Genomic DNA, 13,312 nt, shown 5'->3' with positions numbered 1-13,312 from the left:
TTTTTTTTCTTTTTTTTTGTTGGCTGTTGACGTTCATAACGAGTTTTAATGTCGCAAATCATTTCCCCACCACCAACGTATCTAATATTCCCTCGGTCTTTCCAGGTTCCCTTACGAAGATTTGTCTTGGTTTTAACAATAATAACACCAAAAATCATCATTCTTGCAACCATGGTAATAGCAAATTAACCATGGTTTTGTTACTTCAAATATGAATATACAAAGAAGTATTACTATACAGAAATATTATTGTTGTTGTTATAAAAACTAAAAACTTAAAATGCATTATATAAAAACAATGATGTAATAATGACTGGTTAATAACACTGTTAAAAACACATAATGTAGTTTAATACTAAATAAACAATTTATGTACATAACATTGTTATAATAAAAACCTACAAAGGGAGCCAAAGGGTATTAGCTGCTGCTACTGTACACTTACAGGATGATCAAAAATCAAATCTTTGTTTAGGCCATTGGCCAAACATTTCATTCAAATATTCACTTAAACTATAAAATAAATTAGAGTCATAATAAATGTATAGCCATAAATAAATGTCGAGAGCTACAGTTGTCATTTGTGAATAATACAAGTTATTCATTTATTTACTTTTTTTATTTGATTCAAGTTACAGTATACTTTCACCCCTATAGTAGTTTCTTTTTTTTCCCAACATATTTGAGGAAGGGGGGCACAACAATACAGTCCTGCTTAGGGCACCCATTTGGCCAGCAGCAGCCCTGGATATACTTGTTGGTATACATTGGTATTAAACATGGTATGTTTCAGCATCATAAACTGTATAATATTTTTTTACATCGTCTTGCTGACTCCATTCCAAAATGAGCATACAGCACATCACACAGTCTAGTGCTTGAATAAATAGCCCAATCCGTGATTTTTCTTCTGTTGAACATTAATTCTTAAATTAATTCATTCTTTAAAAAAAAACATTTTGTAATAAAAATATTATGCCTGTATATTGTTTAAAATATATTGAATTTATATATAGAAAATATAACTAAACTAAATCCCTTCAAGGCTCTTAGGGAAGAGGCTTTTCCTTAAAGGTGCTCACAGGCTCTCCATCTGTTTTCACTAGGCTGAGAATGAAGAAGGTTACAGGAAGCTAATTGATCAGAAGAAGGACAAGCGTCTGGCCTACCTTCTTCAACAGACAGATGAATACGTGGCCAACCTGACTGAGCTTGTCTATGAACACAAGGCTGCTCAAGCTGCCAAGGAGAAGAAGAGGAAGAGAAAGAAGAAAAAGGTGTGAGAAACCGTCCAATCGCTTATGATGAAGATTGATGTTGTTATTTTAGACGTGTTTGATTTGGTTCAGTCCTTACAGTTTATTTCACTCGACTCCAGTCAGTAGCTTTAGGATATTTCTGTGATTATCAGACACTCTATACTTGTTTATTTCTTTCATCTGTAACCTTTAGAAGGAAGCTAGCGATGCTGAAGGAATGGGAGCCATCGGGCCTGATGGAGAGGTAAATAAATTGCTGTGAAAATGAAAGCAGAGTAAACGTGAAAAACCAACTGCTGTATGTCCCTCCAGTAAACACACTCTGTCAAACCTAATCTAACACAGCTTGTCACAGAAAAGCTGCTTTTATGTTTACTTATTCGTGCAGCTCATAGATGAGACCAGCCAGATGAGTGAGCTGCCAGTCAAAGTCATTCAGACTGAGACGGGGAAAGTGCTGCAGGGGACAGATGCCCCCAAGTCCAGTCAGTTAGAGGCCTGGCTCGAGATGAACCCTGGGTAAGCTGCCCTTACATTGCATCCTCTGTGTGTCCTGTAATTGAAAACATTTCCATAAAAATATGACCCGTCACTTGTATTGAGCTGTGAAGTGTGCAGAAGTGATTTGTGAAGGAAATGACGAAAGGATGCACTGAAATGTTGCTCACTGAAAGGAACAAGAACAAATAATTAAATGCAGGGACATTAAATCAAATAGAAATGAAATGACCGTACATGTGTATCGTCTTAAAGCGTCTGCTAAGAAGAATATTGCATTAATAAAGTATAAAACCTTTGAGACACTGTAGTTCACTGCAATAACATTAGAATTGATAATATTTAAGTCTGCATTTAAAAATAAATCATGTTATAGATCTTATTGTAAACAATTCACCTGTGAATATGTTTCTTTTTTGAATTGACCTCATAAAGGTCATACATTTTTCTTTTTCAATAATCTGTTACACTCAATACATCATAATACAGATGAAAAGATTCGTCGCTGCTTCCGTATCATTTGACCAATGCAAGTCAAGTATTCCAGAAACTGATCAGAATTTTGGTTTGTGTAATCATTCATGTAAAACTAAAAAATGCCATATAAAATAGTGTTTAAAAGGCTCATTTATAATTAGCATTTTCATGTGTCCAGAAGTTTTGGGTTTGGCCAAGAATATTCCTTGAAGTGCATCATTCGATGAAAGGGTGCTATCCAACAGAGAAGGCAGCTTTGGAGCATATTTTTTTTTATTTAACTGTGGGGGTGAGGGAAAGCTTTGATAAACAGCACCTTTTTGGAGCTCGTGTTGTCAATAAACCATCCTAAGGCTTTGAGAGTTTACTAGTGCATTATGCCCTTTAAAACAGCTATGAAGTTGCTCCACGGTCAGACAGTGAAGACAGTGGCTCGGAATTTGAAGATGAGGTGAGTGTCCTCTTATTCTCATTAAGCATTGACAGCTCCTTTGGGTTAGAGTGAGTCATTCATAAGTGCACAAAATCACACATAATACTATCCTTTTCTTTGCGTCCATAAATTGTCTCCCATAAGTCTTTTTAGCATCTGCCTGAGTAGCTCCTTTCTTTTTTAGTTCTGCTGTTATATTGTGTAAGTCATGCAATCATTGAGCGTTAAATGAGTGAAATGTACTAATACTCCCTTTTAGGATGATGAAGAGGTGGCATCCAGAGCTGAATCGGAAGAAAAGAAAGTCATCGATCCCAACAGTGATGAAGTATCTGAAACGGCAGCCAAGCACATCATAGAGTATGTTGCTTGTTCTCACTTCGAAGCAAAAAATGCCTTTGTTGAGCTGGAGTGCAAAAAAAGTAGGACGGCAAGATTCGGGTGTCGATAGCTGTTATGTTCTTCTTTTATTTCTTACTTCTGTTAGCATATGCCTCAGCTGGAGTTCACCATTTGCTGAACATTATATTGGGGTTCAAAAGTCCAGTTGTGAAAATGCTTCTATTTTGCAATTTTCCAGATTTTAGATTTTATTTTTTCATGGCGAATTATATTATCGGCTGAACAATTAAAGCAAAAAAATGGAAATTCAGTATACTGTATCTTTTTGTCTCTGTTTTACTTTAATAACAGCAGCAATTGAGCTGCAAGTATTTAACATGTACCTCAGATGGCCATGATATGAGATGATTCAAAACATAGTTAAAGCTGCAGTAGGTAACTTTTGTAAAAATATATTTTTTACATATTTGTTAAACCTGTCATTATGTCCTGACAGTAGAATATGAGACAGATAATCTTTGAAAAAATCAAGCTCCTCTGGCTCCTCCCAGTGGTCCTATTGCCATTTGCAGAAAGTCATCCGCTCCCGTTAAGAAACAACCAATCAGAGCTGCGGTCCGTAACTTTGTTTGTGTTCAAAATGTAGAAAAATTTATATAATAAGCGAGTACAGCATTAATCCATTTTCCAAACCGTGTTTTTAGCCTGTCCTGAATCACTAGGGTGCACCTATAATAAGTGTTTATATTCGGACTATTTTAGATTGCTTCGGGGATACCGCAGCGGAGTAACCCAGTACCTTTGTGATTCTTCATAGACATAAACAGAGAGAAGTAGTTCCGGCTACGATGTTCTTCCGCAAGATGCAAGCAGTTCTGTTTATTAACCGCTAGAGCGTCAAAAGTTACCTACCGCAGCTTTAAGAATAAGGATATCAAAAACATTTTTGTTACTTGAAAAAAATAAATGCTAACTTAAAATAAAATATAAATATCTTAAGCTGATCTTATTTCAGCTGGTTTCCCAGGCAGCATTTCTCATTTTCATTTAATTTAACTTCTTTGTCATAAAGTTTAGTTAAATTTCTTTGTTGGGAAGTTTATTTGTTTAAACTTTGTTTATTTACTGGTTTAAATTTGATTAAATTCCCCAGACTTTTGAACTTACTTGATTACTAGAGCTGTCAAAATATTAAAATAATAAATCAATTAACCTGTAGATGTTTTGTTTAACACAATTCATCTCAAATTGTAATTAGATAAAGTTTTCGGTAACACTTTCTATGAAGCCCGTATTTAAAATACATAAAAAGTTTATTCTTAAGGCATTATAATGAATGCATAATGCATTTTAAAATGCAAGGTCATACTTTTTTCATAGTTATAATGTATTATAAGTCTCATATCTTAACATTTTTTTTTATGCTACTTTACTTAAAGTGGTCAAAAACCACTTATAAGTTGTAATAATATTAATAAAAATAATAATAAAAAAATTCTCTCAAACAGCCATACGATCAGATATCAGATTAGATGAATGTGTAATTTGACACATTTGCTTTGAAGTATTTTTATTGTAATATCAGTTTGATTATTTTGATGGTACCCTTTAGAGTACAGTTTATGTCTGCTTCTGTAAACGTATGCTAACACTTTATTTTGATGGTCAACCAACAGATAAACTGACTATAAGTGTCTTTGCAAGTACGTCGGCTTATTCTACCATACTAGATTCAACCATTCTTGAGCATACTAATACTTTGTTCAGATCTTAAATAAACAGTGTCAAGATATGATACTGTCCATTATACTGTAAAATAAAGTAGATTAAATATGGTTTTCATTGTATGTTATAAATAATCATACTCTTAAACTTACAACCACAAATACGTAGGTGTTATGATGTATTATAATTGCTATGATTATTCATTCATTATAATGCCTTAATAATACCCTTATATGGGCTTCCTAGAAAGTGTTAACCAAGTTTTACTCTTAATATACTAAATGAGCACTTCATTAGCTTTACATTCACACTGCTTCTTAATACAAACATCTAATCAGTCAGTTTTAATGGCGACTCACTGCATGAAAAGATGCACACATGGTCAAGAGATTCAAACCTGAGAAAAGCCAAGAAATGTTACTTAGACCGTGAAGTGATTGTAGGTGTCAGATGGGGTTACAGTGTCTAGGGAACTGCAGATCTCCTGGGATTTTCACACACAACAGTCTCTTGAGTTTCTAGAGGGTGGTGTGAAAACTAAAAAGCACCCCGTGAGCAGGCAGTTCTGTGGGTGAAAAGTCCTTGTCAATAAGAGAGGTTGGAGGAGAATGGGCAGTCTGGTTCAAGCCGACAGGAAGATGAAGTAACTGAAATAACCATGTGCTGACATTCTCTCCTGCACAGCAAGTTCAGCCTTGAACTATTGTAGATGGGCTATAGCAACAGAAGAGCACATCAGGTTCACAACATAAATCTGTAGATCTGTTTTGCCTTGTGTCAGTGGATCGGGCTGATGGAAAAGTCTTAATAGAAATGGAGCATCATTTGAATGGCACAGCTTATTTGCATATGGCTGCCAGTCAGCACAGCCACCGATTGCATAGTGTTCTCTGTAGAATCTTTTGTGAAAACACAAGGCATGTCATTTCAAGCTGGTTCAATGAACGTTTCTGCCAGTTTCCAACAAAGGGGAGTTGTAGATCTTGTCAACACTGACCATAATGTCTATGGATTGTTTCCAACATCTTGTTGAATTCTTGCTGTAACGAATTCAGTCATTAACGATATCCAAAGTTACATTGCATTTTATACATTTTCCCTGGAAATTGGACTCATGTCCTTTGCATTGATAGCCCCATGCTGACCAGTGAATTTACAGGAAATAATCAAGTGGCCACAGACTGCACAGAGTGTAATGTATATTTCTAAAGGGTTGTGCATCCAGTTTTAATGTATTTATTTTACATATATTAGACAAATTGATTTGGTGAAAGGTGCAGATTTACCTTGTTTGTTGCAAGCATCGCAAAATAAATATTTTTGAGACACTTAAGTTTAGGAACCAATTCTCATATTATTAAATTGTATTAAATGGGTGATTGATTGTGATTTCACTTTTTTAACATTAGTTAGTGTGTAATGTTGCTGTTTGAGCATAAACATTATTTGCAACGTTGCAGCACTGAAAGTTCAATGCAAACGGAAATATCATCTTTTAAAATTCTGGCAGATTTAATGCTTACAAAAACGGCTGGTGAGGGGGTCCAATGAGCTTCTTCCCAGGTCTGTTACTTCACGAACCCAGATAAACCACGCCCCCTGGAACACACAACAGAGGGGGTAAGGCCATGTTGTTCTGCTTTAGAGAAGAGGAAGAGAAATCTAGGGGTGCATGTAAAAATCTGTTCATATATGAATTGCGATTCTGTCTTCTAACGATTCTAATGGATTCATAAGTTTCAAAACCAACGTTCTAAAGCAGTGGTTCTCAATCCTGTTCCTTGGGTAGCCCTGCTCTGCATCTCTCTCTCTCTCTCTCTCTTTCTCTCTCTCCCTCTCTCATTTAGATCGTTAGATCAGCTCCAACTGTTCCATTTATACACTTGTTTTGACATAGAATTGAGAAGCGTTACATTTTGCTATGCTGTATTAAAGTTTTAATCAGAATAAAAATGTATATCAAAAGCTAACAGAAGCAGTAACATTTACAAACAACTGTGTATGTAAAAGTATGAGACAACAGCAAATAAACATGCATTATGAGCCGTGCTTGCACAGGTTCTACTGTAGGTGATCCTCTTCATTAATATTCTCTGTGTCTCAATTGGGCTCAAATTGATAAGCAGTATAGAGGACGTCATTGTTTACAATGCAACCGGAGCATAAAAGTCATAATCATAAAACACTGAGCCAGCTAACCAATCTCAATCCATTGCATATTTCTGAGGTGGGGGCTTCATTATAACAGGAAATAATCGAGGCGTCTGTGAGAGGAGGGACAGTTCGGTGTGAAATAAAGGTAAATTATGTTAAAAATAATGCGTAAAAAAAAAAAAAAAACATGAACACATGTTAGAACAACATGAGGAAGTGTGGGCTAAATGATGAAAGACAGATATTTACATTTTTGAGTGAACTATCCCTTTTAATGTTGGACCCTGTGTTGCAGGTCTGCTAAGCAGGATGCGGATGACGAGTACAGTGTTCAGGCAGGAGAGACCAGCTCCCAGTCTTACTATGGAGTGGCCCACGCGGTCATAGAAAGGGTGGAGAAACAGTCCACCCTACTGATCAATGGGACCCTCAAACAGTACCAGGGAAAGGAACAGTTAAACCAAACTAAACTGGCACCTCCACTGTTACATTGCACTCAGAATCCATCTTCTCTGAAGAGAGCTGTGTAGGGTTAAATGATATTTCAAGGGATTATACTCTAGAAATGGAAAGAAATCACACAGAGAGGAAATATCAAAAATTGAGTGGTTTGTATTGAATCTGTTATCCAGTTTGTGCAGTAATGGATTTCGAAAGGAAGAGCAAGCCCCATTTCTTCTAATTTTCTTTTCTTCCCAACCTGATTGCTGGAGTGTTTTAAAGAAAAACTTCAGAGAGACTGTTTATCCTTTTGAAAGAACTAAGTGAGCACTTGGATTCCTGCTTTGATTCCACTCAGCGGCTGTGAAACACCATTTGTGTCTATTGTCCCATGTTGTTCAATGAACTAATTTTCTAGTTGTCTGTTTGTAATGATTTTATATGAAGTTACCGCCATATAACAAGCCTTTTTGTTCAGATCCAGGGTCTGGAATGGATGGTGTCTCTATACAACAACAACCTGAATGGTATTCTGGCTGATGAGATGGGACTGGGGAAGACCATTCAAACTATCGCACTTATCACTTATCTGATGGAAAACAAGAGGCTCAACGGGCCATACCTCATTATTGTGCCGCTCTCGTAAGTCCAGCAAACAAGCTGTGAATAACGTGATAAGGTGTAATGAGGCGAGCTGCCTGAGAGGATTTGCGGTGTAATGGCTTCATTAAGTAGCTAAACACTGTCACACATAGTTCGGTTGACCTCTAATGACTGAAAACACAAGAGGGATTCATGATAGTGATTTGTGATGTTGCGTTTTAGGCAACATATGGCAGCGCCTCAGGCCACTGAACCGTTGTCATATTGATCATGCATGACTGGTTGGCTGGAGATTGGATTACATTGATTCTCTGATGGCAGAGCATCTTGTAACATTATTTGTGTAGTTGGGGGTGTTTTATATTCTCATTAATGTACATTTAGGCTGTGCTAGGATATCCTTCCCCACTAATGTCACGGAGACTTCCTGTCTGTAAAAGCCCCTGTGGGACATAGAGAAAATGGCCATCAGCGCTGTTTAAGCTTAAATTAATGTGATTGATTTGTGCAAGGGCCAGAAATGTCCTCAAACTGCCTCACCTCACATCCATCATTAACTCTGTTCCACGATCACACCATCACATATCATTTAGGGATGTGACTTCATTTAAAGGTGAATCAGTGGCTTCGGATATAAAAATGACAATATTGATTTTTGTTCCTCTTTTTTTACAGGACTTTGTCCAACTGGGTTTATGAGCTGGACAAGTGGGCACCAAGTATTGTGAAAATTGCCTACAATGTAGCCATTGATTTTTGTTATCACTGTGTTGTGTTACTTTGGATGATATTGTTTTATGATGTAATATTGCTTGAAGGTAATAAAATCAGAGGTAATAACGGTTTTTTTTTTTTTTTAATTTTAATAAGGGCACACCATCAATGCGAAGGTCTTTGGTGCCGCAGCTCCACAGTGGGAAGTTTATTGTCCTTATAAGTACATCATCAAAGACAAGCAAATTCTCGCCAAGGTGCAGGCCACATATTTGCATTTCTGCATTTGCAGACACTTTTATCCATAGTGACTTACAGTGCATTCTAAACATAAATAAACTAACGTTCAAAAGTTTGGGGTCGGTAAGACTTTTAAATATTTTTTATGCTCACCAAGGCTGCATTTATTTTATCAAAAATACAGCAAAACAGAAATATTGTGAAATTTTTATAGATTTAATATGTAACTTGTATCCATTAGTCCAGTCTTCAGTGTCACATGATCCTTCAGAAAACATTCTTATATGCTTATTTGGTGCTTAATAAACATTTCTTCTTATTTTATGCTCAGTATTTTAATGGAAATAGTGATACATTTTTCAGTATCCTTTGCTAAATAGGAAGTTAAAAAGAGCAGATATTTTCTAACGCTGTATAAGTCTTTACTGTGTTTTTTGAACAGTTAAATGCTGCCATGTAAGACTATTAATTTCTTTCTTTCTTTAAAAAAAAAATAAATAAACCTGACTCTTCTGAACTGAACGGTAGTGTACTTTTTATGTTCATGCATTCCCTGGGACTCAAGTCCATGACCTTGGAGTTGCTTAATGCAAAGCTCGTTCACTGCCTTTATGCTCTAATTGTTGAATCTCTTCCAATTCCCAGATTCGCTGGAAGTATATGATAGTGGACGAGGGCAACCGCATGAAGAACCATCACTGCAAGCTCACACAAGTGTTGAACACTCACTACGTTGAACACTCACTTCGTTGCTCCCAGGAGGCTGTTACTTACTGGAACTCCTCTGTAGAACAAATTACCCGAGCTCTGGGCCCTGCTCAACTTCCTTTTGCCCACCATCTTCAAAAGCTGCAGCACCTTTGAGCAGTGGTTCAATGCTCCTTTTGCAATGACAGGAGAGAGGGTAGACTTATATTTCACCCTTGTAGATTTAATTGGCTCTTTTTTATATATCACTGGCTTAATCAGTTTCTCTCTGTCATGGATTGCTCTGGTGTTTGATAGGTGGATCTAAATGAAGAGGAGACCATCCTTATCATTCGTCGTTTGCATAAGGTGTTACGTCCCTTCCTTCTGCGCCTCAGAGTCTCAGTTGCCTGAGAAAGTAAGTAGCCACTCTGTTTTTTTAGACATTGTTGATGGTAGTAAAAATAAAAATTAAAACTAGATATGCATTGGATCTACTAAATAGAACATATAGTGCCTTGTCAAAGCAATTAAATGGTTACAATTAAAATCAAGCAATTAAAGCAATTAAATCCAGTCACAATTCAGGATGCAAATATGTTTACTATAAATATTTTTTTAATGGTCCATTTTTCTTGTATTTTTTGCAAAAAGAAATGTATATTATATATTCACAAAATTGTTGTATTTATTTAACATTTTTTGAAATAACTCTATATGGCATGCAATTCAGGCTATGTTGATGCATTGGCTCTTCATTTGTCACAGGTGGAGTATATCATCAAATGTGATATGTCAGCCATCCAGAAGGTTCTGTACAGGCACATGCAGGGCAAATGCATCCTGCTCACTGATGGGTCAGAGAAAGACAAGAAGGTAAAGAGAGAGACTGTATGCTGCTGTGCAGACTGAGTAGATCTTCAGAAGTTTTTACCATGACGTGTTTCGTCCACAGGGCAAAGGAGGAGGCAAGACCTTAATGAACACCATAATGCAGCTGAAGAAGATCTGTAATCATCCCTACATGTTTCAGCACATAGAGGTATCACCATTTGATTTAGTACACTGGAGTGTTAAAATCTTTAATAATACACCCACATTAGTCGGGATACGTTTGAAAATGCATGTGTTCCTTTATGTTTTGACTTTATCCATACAGTACTGTGACAGAATTTTAGTCAAGCGAAAACTGAGCTTTAAATTTATTTTCACAATGTAATCTGAACTGTGAAAATGGAGGTTTTCGGTCATGTGATGTATATTTGACCCTTATTGGATGTCAGGGGTGTCCATATCCTGCTCCTGAAGTGCCAGTGTCCTAAAGAGTTGATTCAGGAGTGTTTAAGTTTAGAGCTAAACTCTTGTGGACACTGGCCCTCCAGGAACAGGCTTGGGCACCCCAGTTTAAAGCTATACTGACATTGTTGAGCCTACTTTTCTTTTTCATTGTGATGCTAAATAATAAATGTTGATTTATACAATATTCACATTAAAAACAATCTAAGAATATTTACTCACAATGATGACATTTGTGTTACTGAGAATTACATGGAATGACGATTTTGAGTGTGACCCGGACGCATCAGTGAGTTGTGGGATAGTTTGCTAATATAGCCAGAAGAAGAAGAGTGCCAGAAGAATAGCTTGAGAATTGTATTATGTCTATTCTGTTTGTGTCATCTCGGTGAGCTTTAACTACTGTATGTTTTACACATGCACAGCGAGGGGATTTAAACCTTTTCAGACATGTCAGTGTGGATGAGCAACTTTTGGAAAAAGCTTAGACACTAATGTGGACATAGAGTGTTTTAAAACAAAAACGCTGTTTTCAGATATATGCAGATCAGTGCGGATGTAGCCTTAATGGTACACCGAAAAACGAAAGTTCTGCTTTAGTATTACTTTCTTTCTCCTGAAGAGCACAAAACAAGACAATAATGAAGAACATTCATACCATGAAAGTTAATGGGGTCCGAAAACATTGGACCCCACTGTCTTTCACTGTATGGATACAAAATAACTTCTTTAGTATCACCTAGAACGACTTCATAGCTGTTGTCGTAGACCTAAAAACATGTCAACAATCAAAATGAAGCATTCAGCAATGTCATGATATCTGAAAGTGTCTATTTCGTACCTATTTAGGAGTCCTTTGTTGAGCACTTGGGATTTCCAAATGGCATTATCAATGGGTGAGTACGGATCAAATAGACCATTACTTAACCTTATCATGATGTGTTCATTCATGTCAAATGTGGATCATTAAACACACCACAGGCCTCCCTCGCTACATGACTCAGACAGTGGAGCTGTACCACGATGAAGGCATTGACATTATAGACATGCTTTTTTCTTGTCCACCTAGCCCTGACCTGTACCGTGCCTCTGGCAAGTTTGAATTACTGGACCTCATCCTGCCCAAGCTGAAGGCCACCAATCACAGAGTGCTTTTGTTCTGTCAGATGACCTCTCTCATGACCATCATGGAGGATTTTTTTGCCTACCGTAACTTCCTCTATCTGCGAATGGATGGTCAGTAATCAGTGCATTTCTTCTTTAATGATTTCCTGTCCTTCGGGAACTCAGTTCTAGGGAGTTCCAATTTGTGCTCCACCACTTTCTCGTTTAATGAGTGTGATCACACGAATAGGCTGCCCTTTCTCTTTCATTAACGTGTTTGCTGCTGGATGTGTCCTCCAGGAACTACGAAGTCTGAGGATCGTGCAATGCTTTTAAAGAAATTCAATGACGAAGGCTCAAAGTATTTCATCTTCATGCTGAGCACCAGGGCAGGAGGTCTGGGCCTCAACTTGCAAGCTGCAGACACCGTTGTGATCTTTGACAGCGACTGGAACCCCCACCAGGTTTGTGTGAATAACTGCCCAGATTAGAGAGAAACGAGACAGTTGTATGGCTAGTTTACAGCTCAGCAGTGATCTGTCATTTGTAGATCAGACTTCAGAAACATCAGAAACTTCAGAAACATCTTGTAGTATGTGTATGTGAAATGAAACTATTAATTACAATCATTGTTAAAAAATGATGCTGGAAATCGATCGTATATTTATTAAATAATTATGAAAAAAAATGTTTTGTCATTACATATTTATTATTAAATTAGATTTAAAATATATTAAATAGAAAACAATTATTTAAAATTGTAACACTATTTCACAATATTACAGTTTTTACTGTATTTTTGGTGGTGAGCAAGAGACTTATTTTCACATTTAAAAAAATTTAATGGTAGTGTATACTTGTGAATTTCTTAATCATTAAAAAAAATTGTTCTACATATGAAAGTATACCATGAAGTCTCTCTTCAAAAATTCCCTGTAGTCTCTCAGTATGTAGTCTGTCTCTAATATATAAGTTACATACTGAATAATTTGAATAAAAGAATCAGTTTAAAATAGTTTTGAAATACAGCATCTTAACACCACAACACTTTTTCATGCCAGCTAACCTGGAAGTATACATTCTGAATCAATGTTTGAAATCTATGCATTTTTTTTGTTCATTTATAGTTAATTTATGTGTTTATCTACTGTATGTGTGGTGTTTGTTGGATGAATTATATTTTATGCAGCCGCTTGAAGTTTGGGTCTTTTCCGCACACATTTTCACAGAGGAAGCTAAATTTATTCCTCCATCTGCCTCCACAGAATAGTGATCTTCAGCCAATTTGAAATGTTTCTTTTTTAATTATCTTAAGAACAAGTCAGAAAGAATTCCCCAT

General features: G+C 36.5%; 1 protein-coding gene across 1 annotated transcript in view; it reads left to right on the top strand.

Annotated features, from left to right (window-relative positions):
* The window catches only part of smarca2 (SWI/SNF related, matrix associated, actin dependent regulator of chromatin, subfamily a, member 2), a 45,559-nt gene that overhangs the window by 9,525 nt on the left and 22,722 nt on the right, over positions 1 to 13,312 (top strand). The window contains 18 exon segments of the mRNA XM_052556983.1: positions 1,107 to 1,277; positions 1,453 to 1,503; positions 1,648 to 1,778; positions 2,628 to 2,685; positions 2,927 to 3,027; positions 7,184 to 7,324; positions 7,777 to 7,971; positions 8,608 to 8,674; positions 8,803 to 8,860; positions 8,863 to 8,903; positions 9,532 to 9,600; positions 9,892 to 9,965; positions 9,967 to 9,991; positions 10,342 to 10,449; positions 10,529 to 10,615; positions 11,719 to 11,765; positions 11,939 to 12,105; positions 12,274 to 12,437. Of these exon segments, the coding sequence (XP_052412943.1) occupies positions 1,107 to 1,277; positions 1,453 to 1,503; positions 1,648 to 1,778; positions 2,628 to 2,685; positions 2,927 to 3,027; positions 7,184 to 7,324; positions 7,777 to 7,971; positions 8,608 to 8,674; positions 8,803 to 8,860; positions 8,863 to 8,903; positions 9,532 to 9,600; positions 9,892 to 9,965; positions 9,967 to 9,991; positions 10,342 to 10,449; positions 10,529 to 10,615; positions 11,719 to 11,765; positions 11,939 to 12,105; positions 12,274 to 12,437 (1,755 nt within the window).

This window comes from Carassius gibelio, chromosome B5, assembly GCF_023724105.1.
Source record: "Carassius gibelio isolate Cgi1373 ecotype wild population from Czech Republic chromosome B5, carGib1.2-hapl.c, whole genome shotgun sequence".
NCBI classification, from domain to species: Eukaryota; Metazoa; Chordata; class Actinopteri; order Cypriniformes; family Cyprinidae; genus Carassius; species Carassius gibelio.
The sequence above is the reverse complement of the archived record's forward strand: the minus strand, read 5'-3'. Positions and strand labels throughout refer to the sequence as shown.